Source organism: Phyllobates terribilis, unplaced genomic scaffold (genome assembly GCF_046119375.1).
Source record: "Phyllobates terribilis strain yellow unplaced genomic scaffold, ASM4611937v1 Scaffold_5__5_contigs__length_657084704, whole genome shotgun sequence".
Classification (NCBI taxonomy): domain Eukaryota; kingdom Metazoa; phylum Chordata; class Amphibia; order Anura; family Dendrobatidae; genus Phyllobates; species Phyllobates terribilis.
The window spans coordinates 471,117,402-471,140,433 of NW_027362765.1; the positions used below are offsets into that span (position 1 = coordinate 471,117,402).

The 23,032-nt window shown below is 41.2% G+C and overlaps 1 protein-coding gene across 2 annotated transcripts in view; it reads right to left on the minus strand.

The window, feature by feature from the left end:
* Positions 1–23,032, minus strand: part of PHYHIPL (phytanoyl-CoA 2-hydroxylase interacting protein like) — a 141,277-nt gene that overhangs the window by 15,573 nt on the left and 102,672 nt on the right. For both annotated transcript variants that reach the window (XM_073685473.1, XM_073685474.1), the window contains exon 3: positions 1,526–1,700. In XM_073685473.1, coding sequence (XP_073541574.1) covers positions 1,526–1,700 — 175 coding nt within the window. The remainder of the gene's footprint in view (positions 1–1,525; positions 1,701–23,032) is intronic.

Below are 23,032 nucleotides of genomic sequence, written 5' to 3' on the forward strand. Positions count from 1 at the left end.
ATATAAGGTGGGAACCATCTTAGATCAGGGTCAGTCTGTCAGTCTTTGTGCAGAGTCAGAGGAAGAGAGCAGAGGAGAAGAGCAGCTCCAAGGCCCAGAGAGAGAGAGGAGAAAGAAAGACCCAGAGGGGGAGAAAGAAGGAACTCCAAGAGCCCAAATTAGACCAGAGGGTGAAGAGTTGGCAACAGGGTACCGGATCCCAAGCTGGCAGAGGCTACAGCACACCTTAGCCAGGAACCGGAGGCCGTGGGCAGAATCTGCCACGGCCACCCACTATATCCACCCGGAAGGCAGACCACGCATAGGGTCAGGGAACCCAGAGACAAGGGTTCGCCAACAAGAGGCCCGAGGGAGCCGGACATAGGTGGATCCCTGGTGGGGAAGGCCAGAGACGAGGACAGGACAGAAAGGGAGCTCAGAACCACGCTCCAGAACTACTTGGGGGGTTGGCCGAGTCCAGGACCTGGTGGACGCAGCACGGCTCGGGTGGTCACTTAAGGCCGGAGTGACCAGAACAACTGCAGTAAGTAAACAAACCCTGAACTGCACAGCCCGACTCTGAGTCTCATTTCCATCCCCGCTGCACCACCACAACCCCCATCCTCTGCACCTGACCCCCTGAGGCTATACCCCTCCCGTTGGGGGTTATACTACCTAAGCTGCACAAACACCATCAGCCTCAGCGGACCCTGCTGCAGCGGCGGCCGTAGTGACCGCAATTCAACGGGTGGCGTAGTCGACATAAAGAACTTTAGTAACATCAGTAAGGACTGCCACACACTGAGCTTGACACCCTGGGCACGGACCGGGTCACAGCCACTCGGAGACTACAACCCCCATCTGATCCGGCTCCGGGTATCCCCAACAACACTGGCCCAGGGGGCGCGTCATAACCTCATAGATTGATCTCCTCACCCCCTACATACACATACAATTAGGAGATGATATTCTGGCTGCAGCCACCACTAAGGACTTCCCCGCACTTACTGAGCACCGTTCTGAGTTTGCTGCAGTACAGCTGTTATGATACTGGCATAGTACTGCTGGAAACCAGGGGCCGAAGGAGCACAAGCCTTGGAAATAGCAAGGAGTTGTAGGAAACAATCCGTAGATAAATTAGAACAGGCTGGGTAAGAATGTTCAGGAGCTTGAGACTGAAGCTAAGCTAACAGCTAGATACAATACTCAAACAATGAGTGAGAGAAAAATGTGGCTGTAAGTAGGCCCAAACAGGAAACAAGATGGATTCCATAGATTCTGAATCCGCCATCTTGGAAAAGGGCAATTGTAGAACACAACAGCAGCCTCCAGTGGTAAGTAGTGAAACTGCAGCAAAATTATTAAAGTGAACAATAGCGGCCACTAGTGATCAAACTGTAGAAGGCAACAGAATTCCTAACAACAGCTGTTTTCACAATAAATGTCCGGATTGATGGAATATTGCAAGAGTTTAGTTTACCATCATTCTTTATGAAAACATAAAGCAATAAACCTCGTGCATCTACAGTAAAATGTTCATTCTCACCTGCGGTGCAGAACTCAATGATCTCACTCCACTCAGACACAACGTAGTCACCGTCCACCTGTTTGGATGCCGTCTGTACAGCCACAGTGTACTCAGTCCTTGGGCTCAAGAACCAGTGTCCACGAACTGTCATCGGCAGAGGCACGGCTTTTGCTACCAGTTTAGTGGGGACGTCCTAATAGAAGAGAATGGCTACAATTAGGGATTATTAGTGCATTTGGTATAAGCTATATCACATGGATTGCACCTGTCATTCCGCACAGGTGTCTGTCTGGATACATTATATTCATAGATGGAGGACAACATGCTCATATATACATATGCCAGTCATATCGATGAGATGTAAAAGCACAGTCACCCTGTATTCCTGCCACCCAATAGACTTCCTTTTAAAACCTCAAAGGTCCTATTATAATGGATTGTGGAGGAATAACAGAAATATACGGTACATAAAACTAATTTCCTCCTATAATTTTCTAATTGGTTACGTTACTCTGTCTATCGCTTCTGATACACCACTTATGCTGCGCTTCTCTTACTGTACATATTACAAGCTGGATTTTTATTACGGTACTTTACACTTAATTATAATATTAGGAAATTAGATTTAATCTTATTTATACAGTTTCATAAAGTTATCAATAATCAATGATACATTTACAATAGTTTCAATCTACAGAATTATCTCACATTACGGCTTTGAACTATAATATAGGTTGAATATAAGGCCCCCTTGTGGTGATTGTTGGTACTGTAGATATTTATTAGTATTTTATTAGTAAATAATTAGTCTTCATTTATTAATAGTATCTTCATATGGATAAAAGGTATGAAGGTTTGACGATAACCCACTTGATAATTTGGTAGGTGAGCCATGATCTTACTTTTTTGCAGCATTATATACGGTAGGTCCAGTCCATATGTTTGTACGTTATAATCAGATCTACACCTTCACCTTGCACTTTTATTAAAAAATGTTGCAAAAATTGTGATTCTCTGTGCAAGACGTTCCAACATATGGACACTGAACTGATGTTTAGCATTAAAATCTGAAGCTGCAGATGTCCCATTATTATGTAAATAATAATAATAAAAAAAACAGAAAAAAAAGGGTTTATTTTAGTCAAATTAAAGTAAGTAGGGTTAATTTTAAGAATTTTAAGTATAGACCTTGTATAAACAATTGTACAGGTTCTGACAACATAGCTTCTGTATAATTTACTAGAATCGTGCCCCAAAAGGAGAATTAAAACTAAAAGATATAATGCAGAATCTTAGTTTTTTGTAATTTTTCTTTTTATGACAGCATGATGTAAAACCTGTGCCAAACTCTCAGATTTGGTAAGCTGTGATAATTATCTCAATCAATTTCTATTGGGAAAGTGGTTTATTCTGAAGATTAATAGATGGTATCAGTGGAGAATTGTAAAGGAAAGTATGGATACGAGTGTAATACGGAGGCGCACTATTTGGCTAAAAGTAAGTGGACAAATCACCATCACACCTACATAGACTGGCTGAACTCCCAATTACAAAACCATTGGCTTTCATTTGGATTTGTGCCCCCTGTTGTGACTATGGCAGCCTCTACTCTTTTGAGTAGCATTTCATCAAGATTTTGGAGTCTGTAGGGATTTGAGTCAGAACATCCAATCTCAAATCTGACTCTTTTTGCTAGACGAGAATGTCCGGCAAGCAATCATTTCATCGATGTTCAATGGTTTTGTGGTAAGAACTCTGTTTAGGTCACTCAAGTTCCTCACTATTTTGGACCTTGCAGGGGGCACAAACTTCCCGGAGTAGAAGTTAACACAAAATTAGAGGTATACAATTGTATAATATGTCCTTGTAAATTTTAGCATTAACTTTAATAGTTTAACAAAAGTTTAACATCTCTTTTGGATTTCTTGCTCCTCGTGCCTACAAATGGACTTATTGGTTGAGTGAGATGCCTTTGGTGTAGGGTATTATTTTTCCTTGCAGACATTTAGATGGTTATGAGAAGTCTTACATGCAATACTCCATGGCAAAAGGTATTAGTTCTCCTCCGAGAGAAAGACAGCTTTCTCAATCATGTAATTTATAGGTAACTACCTGGTAAGTCAATGTCCGACCCATTAAAGAGTCTAGATGGATAACCAGTGACCACTGAGAACTGCATCAAACCAACCAGTATGCCAAATTCTATATAGAGAAGAAAGGCCAGCACCGCCTAACAGACCACTATGACATTCAGGATGAGGTTTTTAAATAGGGGTCTAGTCTGCTCTCATTTAGTACTTAATCCGTAAACTGGCCACCTAGCCAGCCAGTACCCTACTCGGTACTAATAGGGAGCGAGACCAGCTGTCTACAGACTGGTGACTCTTGCTGGCTGATACGTCTACTCTTGCCAAGACGCTTTAATGGCGTGGATGTAGTAGCTATCTAAACATGGCACTGGAGAGACAGGTTCCTACCTGCTTGAGGAAAGCTAATTAGCAAATATCAATAGAAATTGTTGTAGATTCAGAGGTGTAATTGAAGCTCTTGGTAAAATCTGGGCAAGTCTAGAATGGGCCTTTATCTCTTACAATAAGAACGGAGTGGCTAATCTTCCAGTTTTTGCAACACTGGCCTACAACCTGGGCCTCAAGACCACAAAGGTTACAAAAGTTTGAACAATATGGCAGCTTCTATGCTTTCTGTCCCACAAATTAGGATTTAAAATATTAAAGGAATTGGCCGGTCCAAATCGATAAGTCTGCAGTCACTATGAGTCTTATTCGCTGGTTTCTGAGTCGGGACTGGAGGGTATATATGAGTTATACTTACCCTCAGCCAGAGCCCGTCCAGTGGGAGCGGCCTTGTTTCATACACTTGTACTGAGCGAGGCCGCGCCCCGATTAGTGACGTGACCGTCCAGTGGGCGTGGCTGACTAGAAGGGGTGGCCCCGCTCCATACAAATTTATGGAAACAAGGCTGGGCCCACTGGACGGGCTCTGGCCAGCAGTATGTATAACGCATACATATTCTCCGCTCAGGAACCGGCAAATCCCCGCAATGCACAGTGATGGGGGATTCATAAGTCTGTAGTCACACAGACGATTTTGACCGGACAACCCTTTAATTAAGGAACAGAGACTGTGTAGCTAAGGCTATAAGGAGTAAGCATAGAATAGATACCTGCTTTACTGGCAATGCTATGGGGCATGTACTGCTTCTCCCCTTTGATAAAATTCTACATGGACCCCTAGTCAGTGGCGGACCCAGTCAGTGAAGGGCTCCTGTGCAAGACCAGTATATGGACCCTAAGCAGTCAAATAAAGTGATTGCGCCAGAAGCTGTTTGCTACTTTGTAGGTGGAAGTGGGCCCCCTTACTTCTTGGGCCACCCCTGCCCATGGTGCCACCAGTACTTCCACTCCTGGTTCTTTGCATGGAGAAGAGAGTCCCCAGAATAGAAGGTGAGAACAGAGGGATACATTTTATTTGCTTGCCAGAGGGTCACTTTTCTAAGCACTCTGTTTATAAGCATCCAAGTAAAATGATATAATTTCAGAATCCACCATTCTAGTAATGGCCGTGATCAACACGATTTGTTCACATACATCAATAATGGACGATGATACAGTAATTCTTTTTGGTTAAAATGTTCTATTTTAATTGGATCTCTTTAAGACATAATAGTTTTCTGAAGTTTTTTTTCTTGCCTTTAACTTTGTTTGCAAGCAATTAATGCCGCCGCCTTATTATTCAGGGAAGTAGGCTTCATTCTGTGCTGTTAATGAGGCAGTTCTGGGTCATTACGCTATTTGCTGATGGGTAGCAAAGCTTAAGAGCTTTAGGGGATGATATGCAAATTGTTCAGGAAAAATCAAGTACTTCATGTGCTGTCATTTTCCTCTATAAAGAAAACCATCACCTCAATTAAATCGGCTGAAATACAGCGCCGTCTTTTATACCGAGACCCCAATGTCTCCTAGCGTTTGAAGCCTAATGCAAGTGAGGGGGACAGAGCAAGTATGGCTATCAGGATCTACTTCACATCACAATGTAGTACATTGGAGCAGCATCATAATTGTAACAAGTAATTATCATTAGGAAAGACTTGGCTGAGACTTAAACAGCTCGGCAAAGACACGTTTAGGCACGAGAACTTCTAGCAATGTTGCTACTCTGGGGTCCTCCAGCAAAAGACAAATCAGATCATTTACAACCTTTTATCTTGAAGTCCAAAGCGTCGGAAAAAAATGTCCAAGAAAAATGGAGGAGTGTCGCAATGTGAGGCGCAGAAGTATCTTAAAGACGTTTCTGCCACCTAACAAGTCACCAATGTTATAGCACTGAAGGGATGAATTGTGACTCAGGGGCTTCTAGTTCAGTCTCTGTGCACCATGTTATAAAGTACCCGAGCCAGGATCTTTTTAATGAGACCCATTTTTAGAACAATGGTGTTGGTAAGACTGCAGAGTGGGTGGCTCCTTCTATGTGTGTCTCTTCACCGATCCTTCTTCCCTCTCAAAGACTAAAGCTAAGTCCGTACGAACGTATTTTGTGTGCTATCCAAGAGGAAAACGAACCGCACACGAACAGCGCATGGACCAATGTTAATCAATGCGTCAGTTCACATGAACACTTTTCAAATACAAACTGTGTTGAAAAAATTTGCAGTGTGAACTAGTCTTATCCTCAGAAGAAAAAACACAATGCAATACGGAAATCAGGTGATCTGGTTTGGATCCATTTTTAATTGATCCATCTTGAGGATTTCTTAGAAAAAAATAATTCTGAGTTATTTTTTACTTTTCATATAATTAACAAACGTTAAAAATGTCCACACAGAACACTATACATATGGAAAAATCTTTTTTTTTTCTTTACAAAGGGCCCATTAAGACTGGCAATGTTAATGTAGGAGCGTGGATCTGATTTGTGGATCCAATTCACCCACTGAAGTGAATGGGTCCCTAAAAGCAATGGATATCACACAGATGCCATCACAGTCATATCCTACTGTTGATGGTTTGCTAAAAGTATGAAAAACCTCCATCAGATTTTCTGCGATTATGATGCTAAAAAAAGGCACACAGACCAAACACTGATGAAAATCAGTCAGTTTTTTTTCACGTAGAAGAAAAATATCAGATGTCCGAATGAGCCCTAAGGCCAAGATCCCAAGGAAGTACTAAACCTGGGGCGGGCTCCCAGGATAGAGGACGAGCGCAGGAGCTGCTGCTATTAACATGCACTAGTCTGGTCCATAAAAACGGGAAGAAAGTGCCACATATCACTAAGTATTTGTGCTTTAAAATTGTAATGATAGATACGCTTTACACAATGCTTACTCTTAAAGTGATTCTCAAGCAAGAAACCTTTAATTTTAGCCATATCTTGGTTGCCTAGCAACAACTTCATTGGTGACCTTTAGTAACCATAGGTTTTGTCATCTATCCATCCCCAGAATCTCAATGGTATAAAAATGTGCATTATTACAACCCTTCCACTCGTTCCTGCTACACAGTCTGCATATCAGTCTTCACAGCAAAACACCTATAAAAACGTGGAAAGCCACGGCTGCTGCCCCGTGCCTGGAGGAGAAAGTTCTTCCAGAGGTAAAATGGCAAAAATGGAAGCTGGCTCGCTTAGGCGGGCTGCGCTGCGGGAGTGAAGGGCCTTTGGATTCCAAAACGTTTTTTATCAATACCAACTCGTTTCTGCGTCGGATGAGCACCTTCTCAAGATATAAAAACGACTTGGTTTTTATATCTTGAGAAAGGCGCTGAAATGTGTTGGTATTAATAAAAACTGTTTGGAATCCCAAAGCTTTTCACTCCCACAGCGCAGCCCGCCTAAGCGAGCCAGCTTCCATTTTAGTAGAGCAGTCATGTGGTCATCTGTCACCCCGGGACCACAGCACTGAGTTCTTCCTCTACCTGTGGGATCCCCGATGTCTCTTCTGTTTAGGCTTACATGGCATCATGCATCGAGCTGCAAAGTAATGACATATTGGGGCCTACAAATCAGAAAGGGTGATGGGATGTGGAAGGTTTCTGCATAACTCTAGGCCCCATGCTGATATGCTCAATCCATAGATAAGATGATCTCAATGTTTTTCAATCATGTGGGGGAGAAAAGCCTGACACAAACGTTTGAGTGCCCGGTTATTTTGCAATAATTGTGTGGATAGAAAACCCTTAAAGGGGCTGTCAATGAGAAAACAAGGTATCCTCTATTAGCAAGATGGGTGATACACACATGGTCAAAATTGTTGGTACCCCTCGTTTAACTCCTCATGAGCAAACTGCTCCAGTTGTCTCGTTTTTGAAGGTTGCCTTTTCCAGACGGCATGTTTCATCTCTTTCCAAAGATGCTCAATAGGATTTAGGTCAGGGCTCATAGAAGGCCACTTCAGAATAGTCCAACGTTTTCCTATTAGCCATTCTTGGGTGTTTTTAGCTGTGTGTTTTGGGTCATTATCCTGTTTCAAGACCCATGACCTGCGACTGAGACCAAGCTTTCTGACACTGGGAAGCACATTTCTCTCTAGAATCCCTTGATAGCCTTGAGATTTCATTGTACCCTGCACAGATTCAAGACACCCTGTGCCAGATGCAGTAAAGCAGCCCCAGAACATAACAGAGCCTTCACCATGTTTCACAATAGGGACAGTATTATTTCTTGCTATGGTTCATTGTTCTGTCTGTGAACATAGAGCTGATGTGCCTTGCCAAAAACTTCCATTTTTGTCTCATCTGTCCATAGGACATTCTCCCAGAAGCTTGGTGGATTGTCAAAATGTAGTTTGGCAAATTCCAGTCTGGCTTTTTTATGATTTTTTTTCAACAATGGTGTTCTCCTTGGTCGTCTCCCATGAAGTTCACTTTGGATCAAACAATGACAGATTGTGCGGTCTGACACTGATGTTCCTTTAAACTCTTTAGAAGTTTTCCTGGGCTCTTTTGTTACCATTTGTATTATCCGTCTCTTTGATTTGTCATCAATTTTCCTCCTGCGGCCACGTCCAGGGAGGTTGGCTACAGTCCCATGGATCTTAAATTTCTGAATAATATGTGAAACTATAGTCACAGGAACATCAAGCTGCTTGGAGATGGTCTTATAACCTTTACCTTTAACATGCTTATCTATAATTTTCTTTCTAATCTCCTGAGACAACTCTTTCCTTTGCTTCCTCTGGTCTATGTTGAGTGTGGTACACACCATGTCACCAAACAGCACAGTGAATATCTGCAGCCCTATATACAGGCCCACTGACTGATTCCAGGATTGTAGACACCTGTGATGCTAATTAGTGGACACAACTTGATTTAACATGTCCCTTTTGTCACATTATTTTCAGGGGTACTATCATTTCTGTCCAGGCCTATTTCATGAGTTTAATTTTTTTTTTAAATTCTGTGGAAGCAGGGTTGAAAAGCAATGTCTGACTTTCATTTGTTCATTTTCATAGATTTTAAATTTATCATTACTTTTGTCAGATTCAAGTTATTTCTGTGACCATTGTGAGTTTTTCTTTCATTAAACGAGGGGTACCAACAATTTTGACCACGTGTGTAACTGCCTAATAGGTGGGGGTCTAACTGCCGGGACCCTCATCCTCACTGATCATCAGAATGAAGAATTGCTATCCTTGACAGAGCACTTACATCTTCGTTAAAAAATTGGGGGTTGGCCAGATGCCCAAACAGCACTCCATTCATTCTCTGTGGGGCTACCGGAAAAAACTAAGGGCTGTGGTGAAACCTGTGCACTATCGCTACTATGTAACAGGGATGAAAGTTCTCCATTCTGCCTATCGATCCTGTAGATAGGTGATATCTTGTTTTTACCTGACAACCCCTTTAATGTGTTCACATCTACATTCTGAATTCAATTTTTTTGTTCCATCATTGGAGCAAAAAATGGAATAGATCATTTTTGAAAATTTCCAAGTTTCAATAATAAACTGAGTCCAGTTTTAGCTCATTTTTATTTTTAGGATTATATAGCCATTCTGATATGGATTTCAAAAGTAAATACATCAGCCTCATCTGGTATTAAATATCTATTTATTAATTTTTGCTGTTTTAATTGAGAATTCCGATAACAGATCCACTTTACATGTAAGATGGCAGTAGAGATGGGCTTTAGAATTGCACAGCTTTTCACCATAGTATTCCACAGGTGTAAGTCACTAGTATCGTAAAGGGCCACTAACACAAGCCACGTTATTATCTTTGTCATGGTAAATAGTGATGTCCTTTTTGAATAGTACAGAGCATCCTATTCCTGTCTCCTCGTATAAAATCAACCTGGTCTGTTTGGATTTTCAGCACAGGAGTTTAATACATCTCCTTAAAACCACTGGACACTGCAGACACAAATCCGATAAGTCTAAAGAGGGTTCTATTAAAGCAAAAAAAATCAGCTCAGCTTGTCACATTCATTTCCCTGCAGAATGCCAGATCCCGCCGCTCCATAGTCACAGCTATTAAAAGCCTCATTATGAGCAGCGCTGCTAACACAATTCTCATAAAAAATGGCCAAAAGCAGCTCTGGCTCCGTCAGATACACGCACACCTCCCTCACCTGCTTCTGTTTCCTATGAAAGCTTTACAAATAAATGCCAAAATCTATTGTCTTCTGTCTAATAGCCTGTCCAGTGTAATGGATCAGTCGCCACCAGGGGGGGCTATGCTGTTATGCAAAAAAATCCTGCGTTAGAAAATGCTTTGTGTCTGGAATAAAGCTCATCTGGCTGCTATAGGTACCAGGCGACTGTCTATGTAGTCTAGAATAACAATGTACGGTGTGTGCTTTGTAATATTTCATGTTCTTAATTCCAGGGGAAACCATTGAGACCTCTGAGCAAACATTGTGGTGCTAGAAGGTGCATCAGTCTGTTGTCTTAATAGGCACAAACGAACGTTATGATTAACAATTAAAATTATTAGGTGGGAGGCAAAAAAATGCTAAACAAAAATCTCCCATACCAGCGATGCTCCTCCATATTAGTGGGGGCATCACATGAGCACTGCATCTAATCAGTGGCTACTGATTGGCTGCAGCGTTAAGCTTTTGCCCGAGCTGAAGAAATTCCTTTCATGGTCCATTAAAGGGAATCTATCAGAAGGTTTTTGCTATTTAATCTGAGGGCAGCATGAGGTTTGGGCTGAGACACTGATTTCAGCAATGTGTCACTTATCAGGCTGAGTGCTGTTGTCTCAATACAATGAGAGTTTTATCAGCATGGGATTAACACTAAAAGACTATAGCTCATATGCATTCTGGTCCAGCTCCACTCCATCCACTGATAAGCAGCTCACTGTTAATATACAATGTACATAGAGAGCCTGGTGGGGGCGGGGTTAGCTTTCTGAGCTCTGCTACATCTAAAAACTCTGATTATATCACAACTGCTGCCCCCAGTAAACTAAGTCTGGAATCAGGGTCTCTTCCTACATTATGCCGCTGACAGATTCCCTTTGAAGGGCTGTCCAGTATTGGAAAACACCTTTTTAAAAAATAAAGGAGTACACTGAGGTAAGTGTCAGTGCAAAACACGGAGACATGTCCTGCACGGATGACAAAAGCCAATGTACAGTGGCATGTAAACATTTGGGCACCCCTGGTCAAAAGTACTGTTATTGTGAACAGTAAAGCAAGCTGAAGATGAAATGATCTCTAAAAGCCCTAAAGTTAAAGGGGTTTTCCCACGAACAAAAGTACATTTTAATCAATAGATCTCTGAATACTAATAAGTTCCACAATTGAATGTATTTAAACAAAATGTTCCTGTGCTGAGATAATCTTATAAATGTGCCCCTGCTGTGTACTGTGTAATGGCTGTGTCTGACCGTACAGGAACATGGTCTGATCATACCACATCTCCTGGGCAGGAGGGAAAGCAAAGGAGGATACAGGCAGGACAGCATGGGATTGCAAATAATTCTTTCTTTGAAGTAAAACATTGTTTAACAACAGGCAGGGAAATGTTTTACCTCACAAAAAGAATCATCTGTGATCCCGTGCTGTAATGTCCGTATACTCTTTTGTTTCCTCCCCTGCCCAGGAGCTGTGGTATGATCAGACCATGTTCCTGTACGGTCAGATACAGCCATTACACAGTACACAGCAGGGGCACATTTATAAGATTATCTCAGCACAGGAACATTTTATTTAAATACATCCAATTGTGGAAATTATTATTATTCCAAGATCTATTGATTAAAAATCAACTTTTGCTAGTGGGAAAACCCCTTTAAAGATGACACATTTCCTTTGTATTTTAAGCAGAAAAAATAAATTATATATATATATACATATATATATATATATACACACAGTATATATATATATATATATATATATATATATATATATATATATATATATATATATATACACACATATACAGTGGGTACGGAAAGTATTCAGACCCCTTTACATTTTTCACTATTTGTTTCATTGCAGCCATTTGGTAAATTTTAAAAAGTTAATTTTTTTCTCATTAAAGTACACTCTGCACCCCATCTTGACTGAAAAAAAACAGAAATGTAGAAATTTTTGCAAATTTATTAAAAAAGAAAAACTGAAATATCACATGGTCATAAGTATTCAGACCCTTTGCTCGGTATTGAGTAGATGAATCTTCTTGGGAATGATGCTACAAGTTTTTCACACCTGGATTTGGGGATCCTCTGCCATTCTTCCTTGCAGATCCTCTCCAGTTCCGTCAGGTTGGATGGTGAACGTTGGTGGACAGCCATTTTCAGGTCTCTCCAGAGATGCTCAATTGGGTTTAGGTCAGGGCTCTGGCTGGGCCAGTCAAGAATGGTCACAGAGTTGTTCTGAAGCCACTCCTTTGTTATTTTAGCTGTGTGCTTAGGGTCATTGACCATTAAGCATGGGGGTGGATCAATCATACTTTGGGGTTAAGTTGCAGCCAATGGCATGGGGAACATTTCACGGGTAGAGGGAAGAATGAATTAAATGAAATTTCAACAAATTCTTGATGCAAACATAACACCGTCTGTAAGAAAGCTGAAATTGAAAAGAGGATGGCTTCTACAAATGGATAATGATCCTAACCACACATCAAAATCCACAATAGACTACCTCAAAAGGCGCAAGCTGAAGGTTTTACAATGGCCCTCACAGTCCCTTGATCTGAACATCATTGAAAATCAGTGGCTAGATCTCAAAATAGCAGAGGATGCAAGACGACCCAGGAATAATGGATAAAAATCCCTCAAACAAGAATTGAAAGACTCTTGTCTGGTTACAAAAAGCGTCTACAAGCTGAGATACTTTCAAAAGGAGGTGCTGCTAGGTACTAACCATGCAGGGTGCACAAACTTTAGCATCGGACCATTTTCCTTTTTGTTATTTTTAAAATGTAAACGATGAAAACATTTTTTTTTGCCTAAAATATAACGGAAGTGTGTCATCTTTCACTTTAGGCCTTATAGAGATCATTTCATCTTCAACTTGCTTAACTGTTCATAATAACAGTCATTTTGACCAGGGGTGCCCAAACTTTTACATGCCACTGTAAGTCTACAGTATGGGTCCATGAAAAACACGTATCATCCATGTGTCGTCTTTGTTTAACATTGCAAAGTGTAGGAGAAGCTTTGTTATTTATCTTTATCCATCTGTGAAAAACACTGATGACACACTGATGGTAAAAACGGACACACAGATGAGACACTGATGGTAAAAGCGGGCACATTGATGACACACTGATGGTAAAAACGGACACACGGATGACATACTGATGGTAAAAATGGGCACACAGATGACATACTGATGGTAAAAATGGGCACACGGATGACATACTGATGGTAAAAACGGACACAAGGATGACATACTGATGGTAAAAATGGGCACACGGATGACATACTGATGGTAAAAATGGGCACACAGATGACATACTGATGGTAAAAATGGGCACACAGATGAGACACTGATGGTAAAAACGGACACACGGATGACATACTGATGGTAAAAATGGGCACACGGATGACATACTGATGGTAAAAACGGACACATAGATGAGACACTGATGGTAAAAGCGGGCACATTGATGACACACTGATGGTAAAAACGGGCACACGGATGACATACTGATGGTAAAAATGGGCACACGGATGACATACTGATGGTAAAAACGGACACACAGATGAGACACTGATGGTAAAAACGGGCACACGGATGACACACTGATGGTAAAAATGGGCACAAGGATGACATACTGATGGTAAAAATGGGCACACAGATGACATACTGATGGTAAAAATGGGCACACAGATGAGACACTGATGGTAAAAACGGACACACGGATGACATACTGATGGTAAAAATGGGCACACGGATGACATACTGATGGTAAAAACGGACACACAGATGAGACACTGATGGTAAAAGCGGGCACATTGATGACACACTGATAGTAAAAACGGGCACACGGATGACATACTGATGGTAAAAATGGGCACACGGATGACATACTGATGGTAAAAATGGGCACACGAATGACATACTGATGGTAAAAACGGACACACAGATGAGACACTGATGGTAAAAATGGGCACACGGATGACACAGTGATGGTAAAAACAGACACACGGATGACGCACTGATGGTAAAAATGGGCACATTGATGACACACTGATGGTAAAAACGGGCACACGGATGACACACTGATGGTAAAAACGGGCACACAGATGACACACTGATGACTAATTCATGGTAAAAACGGGCACACGGGTGCCACGCTGATACACAACACTGATCACATCGATACCATTTTCTCACGTACGTGTTTCAACAAGGAATTGTGACTGAAGCCTAATAAAGGTTATACATACCCCGATTTGAAGCTGTATTGAATAAGTGTAATATATTAGGGCGGCATTCACACCTGTGTTGGTTGCTCCACTAGCAGTGCCTAATTGTAGCTAGGTTCTCTGAATACATATAAAAATGACCATAATATGAGCAGAATGCAGATTGTCCATAATGCACGGCTAAGGGTCATTGATCGCTATGAGGAAGCCCGCGGCTTGCAATCCTGGTTATGGGTTAATCACACCTGTTTATTAGCGCTTGCAATAATTCACGCTACATTTGTGAAGTCTCATTTAGATAAGTATTAGATTAGATGCTCACTCCAGATGCTCAGAGTATTGCACGGAACTTAAAGTTATTGGTTATGGTAAACTGAGGGTTACAAGTCCTAGATGGTAGAATCCAAAAACACAAACGAGGAATTAACGAAGACCGGTGTGTCGTCCGCCAGTACTGAACAGATGCCTGCCCCAATTTCTGGCTTAAATTATAATAAATCTGTCGTCCCTCCCGCTAAACGCTGCCCATGTCTCCTGTCACTTTTGAAAAGAGGTGGAGAGCAAAATCGTAATAAAAAAGTTTGTGCCAGAAAGGCGTTGTAAGCCTTTGTTACATTTCCTACATAATGTTCTGAGTTAAAGCTTCAAATATTCTCTATATAAACAGATTTTATAATTTAAAGGGAATCTGCCAGTAAGATCAACCCCCCAAACTGTTTACATGGCCATGTAAGTCGGTGAAAAATAAATGCATTGGTCCACGATTTTCACAATTTGCAAATGAGGCTATAAGTGCTTTCTCCCGCCCAGAGCACTTAATGAAGCTCAGCATCCTGAGGTTATTTCCATCCTTCTCTAGGTTGATCTGTATTACCTATCATAATTATGCAAAAAAAAGTGGGTTTCCATCTGTTGGATATTTGCTTTTTACATATCTATTGCAATTATTAACTCAGAAAATTATATTTGGCTTTTTATTATTTATTAAATGTTGAAAAAAAAAACACAAAAACAGATGGTTGTAATACGGATGTAAAAAACTGATATACTGTTGACATATAGATGACAAAATTGTCTGCTTTTTTCTGGATGAAAAATTGACTATTTTGTATCAGCTCATTTAAACCTAGCCCAAATAAAGGACAATAAAGGAAAGTAACCGCCGAGGCTAACAAGAAACCATGAAGCTCCATAGAAAACCTGAGCTGGGCCCCATTCGTGGGCAAACAAGAACATTAAAAGTAGGTTTGATTTTGCAGATAAACTTTTGCAGAAAGGCAGAGGGATAATTTGCACTGGAAATAATGCAGTAGCAGTCTCCTCTGATTACAGTACCCTGCCTTGGAAATAAATCTGTTTAATCCAGAATGCACCCAGCGCAGATGCTTTAAATTAAGCAGATTGCATCTAATCAACAATCAGATTTGTTGGTTAATCTGTGCGAAATATGATTTTTGACCCCATGAAAGACAATTTAAAGATAAACAAAAATTAGACTTTGTCACACAGACCACTAATGTGGCGAGTCCCTCAAAATGCTTTTAAAATAATAATAATTCTAAAATGGATCCGGATGCTGAAAACTGACCTACTTCCAACCAAGTGAATAGAGGAATAAATCAGACCACAGTCTCAAAAACAATTAATTATTTCTCCTGGTAAAAGAAGCAAGTCTCCCACATTTACTACGGTTGCTGCTCTGGTTTTCTGCCAAACTTTGTGGCAAAATTCTAGTGCAAATTTTTTTACACTGATTTATTTGTGTTTTAGCCTCGAAAAAATCATGGTCAAACAGTCAAACGTGTTTTTTTTATGGCATGAAAATGAGAAGGGCTACGTGGAATTGTAATTTGTTCCAGTTTCAAAATCGGTGTGTAGCAGGTGTAAGTACTAGCCTAAAGTAAGCTAAGAGTTTGTGTATGTAAAAGAAGAGGGGGTATCCATACCCCCCAACTGACTGGAATCCAGCGTGACAGACCTGAATTTGGGGAGTTGTCTTGCTGTCCCAGAAAGTACATGCTATGTAGGGTAAGCTGTGGGGCATAATAATGTGTATGGGGAGCTGTGGGGTCATCATATTGTGTGGGGAGGATATGAAAGCTTCACAATGTGTGATAGGAGGCTATGGGGACATCATATTGTTTAGGAGGAGGCTCTGGTGGCATCCTACTGTATGGGGGCATCATTTCTTGAGGGGGATGTTTTGAGAATCATATTGCGTGGAGGGAACTGTTTGGGCATTATACTGTCTGGGGTGTTGTGGGAACATCATGCTGTGTGTGGGAGATCCTACTGTGGGGGTATCATGCTGTATGTTTGGAATGGTGGGGCATCATTTAGTATGTAGGGACATTACACTGTGTGTACGGAACAGTGGTTGCATCATACTGTGTGTGGAGAGCTGTGTTGGAATCATACTGTATCTGGGAAGCTGTGGGGGCATCATACTGTGTATGGAGAGCTGTGTTGGAATCATACTGTATCTGGAAAGCTGTGGGGGCATCATACTGTGTATGAGAGCTATGTTGGAATCATACTGTATCTGGGAAGCTGTGGGGGCATCATACTGTGTGTGGAGAGCTGTGGTGGAATCATACTGTATCTGGGAAGCTGTGGGGGCATCATACTGTGTGTGGAGAGCTGTGGTGGAATCATACTGTATCTGGGAAGCTGAGGGGGCATCATACTGTGTATGGGGTAATTAATATAGGGACATCATACTATATTGTCATACTGTAGGGGAATCATAGTATGTGTGGGGGCATTATACTGTATGGGGGCATTGTGGGGGCATCACTGTGTAGATGGGGCACTATGGTCCATCATACTGTGTGGCAGGCTGTGTGGGCAGCATATTGTGTTTAGGGGAAGGTACTGTTTTATGTCGAGCACTAGGGGGCACAGTACTGTATGAGGGTGGTTGTGGAGCATCATACTTTGTGTGGGATTTATTGTGGAGCCATCATATTACGTGTTTGGGGCTGTGGGAGTATTATACTGTGTTAAGAGAATCATACTGTGTGGGGAGCTATTGTGTGGGGGAGCTGTAGAGGTATCATACTGTGTGTGGGAGAACATACTAAAGGTGCATTATACTGTATTCAGGGCATCATAGTGTGTGAGGGGGCAACATACTGTATGTGGGCACTGAGGGGGTACCATACTGTGTGGGAACACTAATGGGATTCACTAGGAGCATTATAGGACTGGGCAAGGTTGGGTACTGGCTTGGCACAGTATGTGTGCCTCTTTCTTATCTATCAAAGTTGAGAAGTATGACAAGAATATCAAGCTGAATGTGACACTCCTGTGATATATTTTGTGTAGCTACAGATTGCCTGGACTACATTTATACTGCTTAAATGGGTTGTCCAGCTCTTTTTTGAGACCACTGCCATGCTGGCCAAGAATATAGGAAAAAGTATTTTAACAGGTAAATATAAAGAATCAAAGCCACATGCATACCATTTTATAGATCTGTCCGATATAGATATGTAATATTCTGTATATAACCTGCCTCAGATTTTATAAAATTGTGAAAAAAAATTGTGGCAGGTGCTAAGGCATCCTATAATACATAGGTATACCTAGAAGTATTGCTTTATGCATAAATAAGGAAGTGCTAGGCAGATGCACATGGAAAGCCTAAAGGTCTATAATATAATACTATAGGGGCGATGCATGCTCATGTTCATGCTTGCTGTGTCTGGCAATAGCAATTGCATACGCCCTTAGACTGGCTTTTAAAGGGAATCTGTCAGCAGGTTTTTGCTATGTAATCTGAGAGCAGCACAATATAGGGGCAGAAAGCCTTATTCCAGAGACGTGTCACGTACTGGGCTGCTTGGTGTAGTTTTGATAGAATCCCTGTTTTCTCTGTTGTAGATGTAGCAGTGCTATGAATGCTGAGCTGTGTATAACCCTGTTCACACCCCTGATTGGCAGCTTCTTGTGTTCACTGTACATTGTGAGTAAGTAGCCAATCAGTGGTGTGAGCGGAGTTACACAGATTAGCTGGACTGCTGTGCATGTGAGACCTAGTCTCCATTGATAATCTCCTGCTGATAAAACACTGATTATGCTGAAACCACAGCACACAGCCTAATAAGTGAAACATCCCTGGAATCAGGATCTCTGCTCTAACATTATACTGCTCTCAGATTAAATACCAAAAACCTGCTGACGGATTCAATTTAATGTAGTGCAAGTACGGCAGTAGTTTGCCATCGGGTGAGAAAAATGCAAACAGTTTATCATGATTTGCATCTGTTTTGCAGAAGGGTACATGCAAAAATACCAATCAAAAAATAATCATTTGCATGCTTCGAAATTCGATACAGTTTTGCGGGGTAAATCTGGACAGCGCGTCACAATACCGCCATGTTTCCACTACATGAAAATACTACCTTAATCAGCAGGCCATTTTAGGGATTGTATTTAGTGGCAAAAATAAGTCTTGTGTTACTAGAACCGGCTTCTTAAAAAATATCCCACTCTTTGCATTCAAATGATTTGACAATCACTTTAAAGGGGTTTTCTAGAACTTAAATCCCAATAATATATCCCTGGAACAAGTCATCAATATCATATCGGTGAAGATCTGACACCTGCAAGTCGCACGAATCAGCTGTTTGCATCTCCAGCGATGTACACACTGAGTAGTGGCTGTTCTCTGGTGCTCAGCTTCCAATAACTTTAAAAAGACCAGCACCTTAGAGCGGTCACTACATAGCCTGGAGCTGTGCTATTCTGGCTTTGTACACTGTGTACATCCATCTGAAAACAGCTGATTGGTGAGAGTCCAGAGTGTCAGACCCCACCGATCTGATATTTATGACCTCTCTTAAGAGTGCTTTCACGCTGCGCTTTGTCACATGTTCGATGGTCTCGTTGGGGATTCGGATGTTTGCGCTGACGGGCCCAGAGTCTATAATGGTGCCGACAAAGTGAATATGTGCTCTGTCGTGCAACATTTTTGGGTATATACACCTGCTGGAGGCAGATACTCACACGTAGTAGACTGCATCTGGGTGTCTGACTCGGGTAGGCGTATATCCCTGAAAATGACACATGACAGAGCAGATGTTGACTCTGCCAGCAACATTATAATCTGTGGCCTCGTCGGCACATATGTCCAACTCCCATTTTGCGGGGATCCGACGTAAACCTCAATTGGACCAATGAATGTATGACAAAGCGCAGTGTGAAAGCACCCTAAGGAAAGGCCATCGAGATGAAAGTCTTGAACAACTCCTTTAACTTTCAGACCACAAAAGTAGCACTGGCTGTGTTTTTCACATGAAAGAATTCCGCGCCCTTTTAATGTGGGAATGAAAGATACAAAATTTACACTTTAATTCAAAAACAGGAAACGGCGAGCCCCGAGGATAAATAGTGACCTGATCGGGCTTGTAAGAGCCGTAGAACAGGTACAGTCACACTCATACCTGATTTACAGCTGCAGATCACTGCAATTATGGATGACATACCAAACAACTGGCAAACAATTCCAGGCTGCACATGATGTCACCAACATCAAGAGATCTCCTACAATGAACAGGTCCACACACCCAAAAGCGTCAATTGAGGCTTGCGTGAATTAGATTTCTATTACTTTCCAGATAATTGTTTCTCCACACATTATACTGACAGTTCCCCAGGCAAGGGAAAAGTCTGTAAGAATGCGAAATTCTCCATGACACTTGTTAAAATGTCATAGGAGCGCAATATATGAAAAAAAAACAACTAATAAACCCAAACACAGGAAATTGGACATTGAGAGTCTCATCCCTTGTCATGACATTTACGGGCATCATGAGACTTTGCTGAGGCAGATACATTAATAAAACACTAACACATAAGGGTAGGTATAAATCTCAAATCCGCTCTGATCCCACCAAAGCTGTTATTTGAGAGAAGCAATTGGATAAGAGGAGTGGGAAAAGTAGAGTAGAACATACCCCGATGTAGTTAGGAAGAGAAAATGGTGCCTATAGGATGCTAACAAATATATCAAGTCATATGTGTCATTTTGATAACTTTGTTGGAAAACAAACTATTTCCATTGAACCATACATTTCTACACCCTATATCCCTACAATAAGTCTCAAACACTGAGTCTGGTCTACTAGGGACTAGCAAAAAAGCAATAATGATTCATATGCAAGTTAGGGCTCATTCACACATCTGTTTTTTGCATACAAGTGCTATTCAGGTTTTACATGGATACATGGATAGAACTCGTACCTACAGTATAATAATGAATGGGGCCCTTGATATGTCTGCAAAGTCACGGAGACATGTCCGATTTTGATCCGAGTGTTGGATCAAAATTGTCAATACTGGTCTATGAGTCCATGAAAAAAATTGGATGCCATCCACGTTTGTCCATTTTTTACGGATGGCTAGATTGGAGAAGATAGTGAAATTGACAAAAAATAACCAATGAAACTCGGAATGATTTTCTCATACAAAAAATCAATGACGTCTGAATGAGCCCTTGGGTTTTTTAGGATTGTAGCTAGGATGCAAGGATTGATGACCCAACAGTTTATTTTTAATATACTCTTAAAAAAAGGAAATCACCAATATGCAAATTTAATGGTGGTGATTTTAATGTCGTCTGGAATATAGTTTTTATTGGTTGCCCACATAGTGACGTAGTTGCTATATCATTAGATGTTCTTAATTATTTTATGGCCAGTGCAGCCTATATAAAATTGATTTACCAGAGTTTGGGACTTTCAAGTGGAAATTTCTTATTTGAACGCGCATTAGGATTATATATGTAGCGGATAATGTATTGTGTATTATTATAGTACTAGCATTGCGAACAAGATTTTACAAAAACATTTTCTTACCTGATTTCTGACCACATCCAAGTTGAACTGAACTTTCATGTGGTCATAAATTAGTTCAGAGATTTAGAAGAAGACAGATATCTTTAAACGTTAGCTTTAGCCAAAAATACCAAAAATAAAGGGAATCTGTCAAGTAGGTTTCAGTGTTGTTAATGGCTCCTACCACAGTGTTGTGAGTGTAGCAAGCTTCAAAAATAATTTTATTTACGGTCTATTGCAGCCCTCCAAAAATTAATTTCATTCTTGTTCTTTGTAAATCACCTCTGTTTGATGGGCAAGTCCCTGCAATGTTATACAATACAGCCAAATTGCCTTGGAAATCCTGAAAACATGGTCTGTTGGTGGGCCTTGAGGACTGGAGTTGGGGAACCCTGCCCTACATCATCCACATTGTGCTGTCTATCTAGCACTCTCACTTTACATCTGGTAAGCACAGTAGAGTCATCTCAGCAATGCGCCTGCGCTGTCTTAAGATGTACAGAGAGAGTACAAGTTAGGAGCCGTGCACATGTCCTAATTTTTCCTTGGACAGAGTCGGTCCAAGGAAAAAATTATAACATGTATGATTTATCTCCAAGAATGGTACTTTCCCATTCAATTCTATGGGTCCTTGGAAAAAAAATTGTACAGCACTCGGATAACATGCGAGTGCGATCCGATTTATCCTGACAATATAGAGAAGATGGAGAAACTTTTTTTTTTTCTCCACCTCTGAGATCCCACTCTGATCACACTCTGATTAGAATGTGATTTAGGATTAAAGCCAAACATTATTTAGGATTAAAGCCAAACCAGATCTCATACTTTGCACTGACGAGGGGCAGTAACCCGAAACACATTGTCTGCAAACTGAGATTTTGGTTTTGGTTTTAATCCTAAGTCATGTGACAAGGCTCGTTAGAGAGTTGATATTGACTTTTAGGAATGCTACTTCCTATAGGTGGCGCTAGAGTTCTAGTCCTCTTCCTCTCTGAAGAGACAATTTGCATAGTTCCCAGAGGGGTATTGTGGCTTAAACGTCTCCTCACCTCGGCATGTCAGGCTTGACATGTCACTTTCCGCAAGGAGAAACGTTACCCCTTGGACTGCATTTGCAATAATTCTTGATAAAATATTTGCCTGTTGAACAGCAATGTGAACTTCATCCGGTTGTAGCATTCATCATTATACAAAACATGAAGGAGATACATTCAAAGTTGAATGCAAATTCCTGTCCTTCCCGGCGGTGCGGCAGCTTTAACCTATTTATTTTCTATTAGAAATTTTAATAGAGATTGTATTGTTTGCACGCGGCTCCTTGATGGTAGGAACGATTTACAGATAATGCACTGATCACATGGGCTATATACAGATACTTGTAGCTCTGAGTGGAGGAGCTGATCAATAAATTACAATTACTGCAATTACCAAGTCCTTCAATTATAAACAGCTCCAGAATCTTCTTACCGTGATTATTGCCTTTTCTGACAGTTTACTCTTAAAAAAGCAATCACAGACTTGTGCATAAAAGGATAAATGTGTATCCCCTGAGGACAAAGAGTGTCCAACCTGCGAGAAGCGGTGAGGCTGGATTCACACATCGTGTATCTCTATAGTGCAGTGTGAGGCCGGGGCCATAGGCTCGAGATGCACAGCGACCAGTGTCACACCACATTAAGATGGCAGCGTTGGATCAAGACATCACATTTAAAGATTTCCTATAGTGTCACTACATTCTACCGTGTCTGTAACGCAGAGTCGCAAATGTTTACAATTGTGTTTAATTTTCTGTTGCTGGTCGCAAGTTGCCAAAGACTTTAACCTCTTTACCCTCGAGG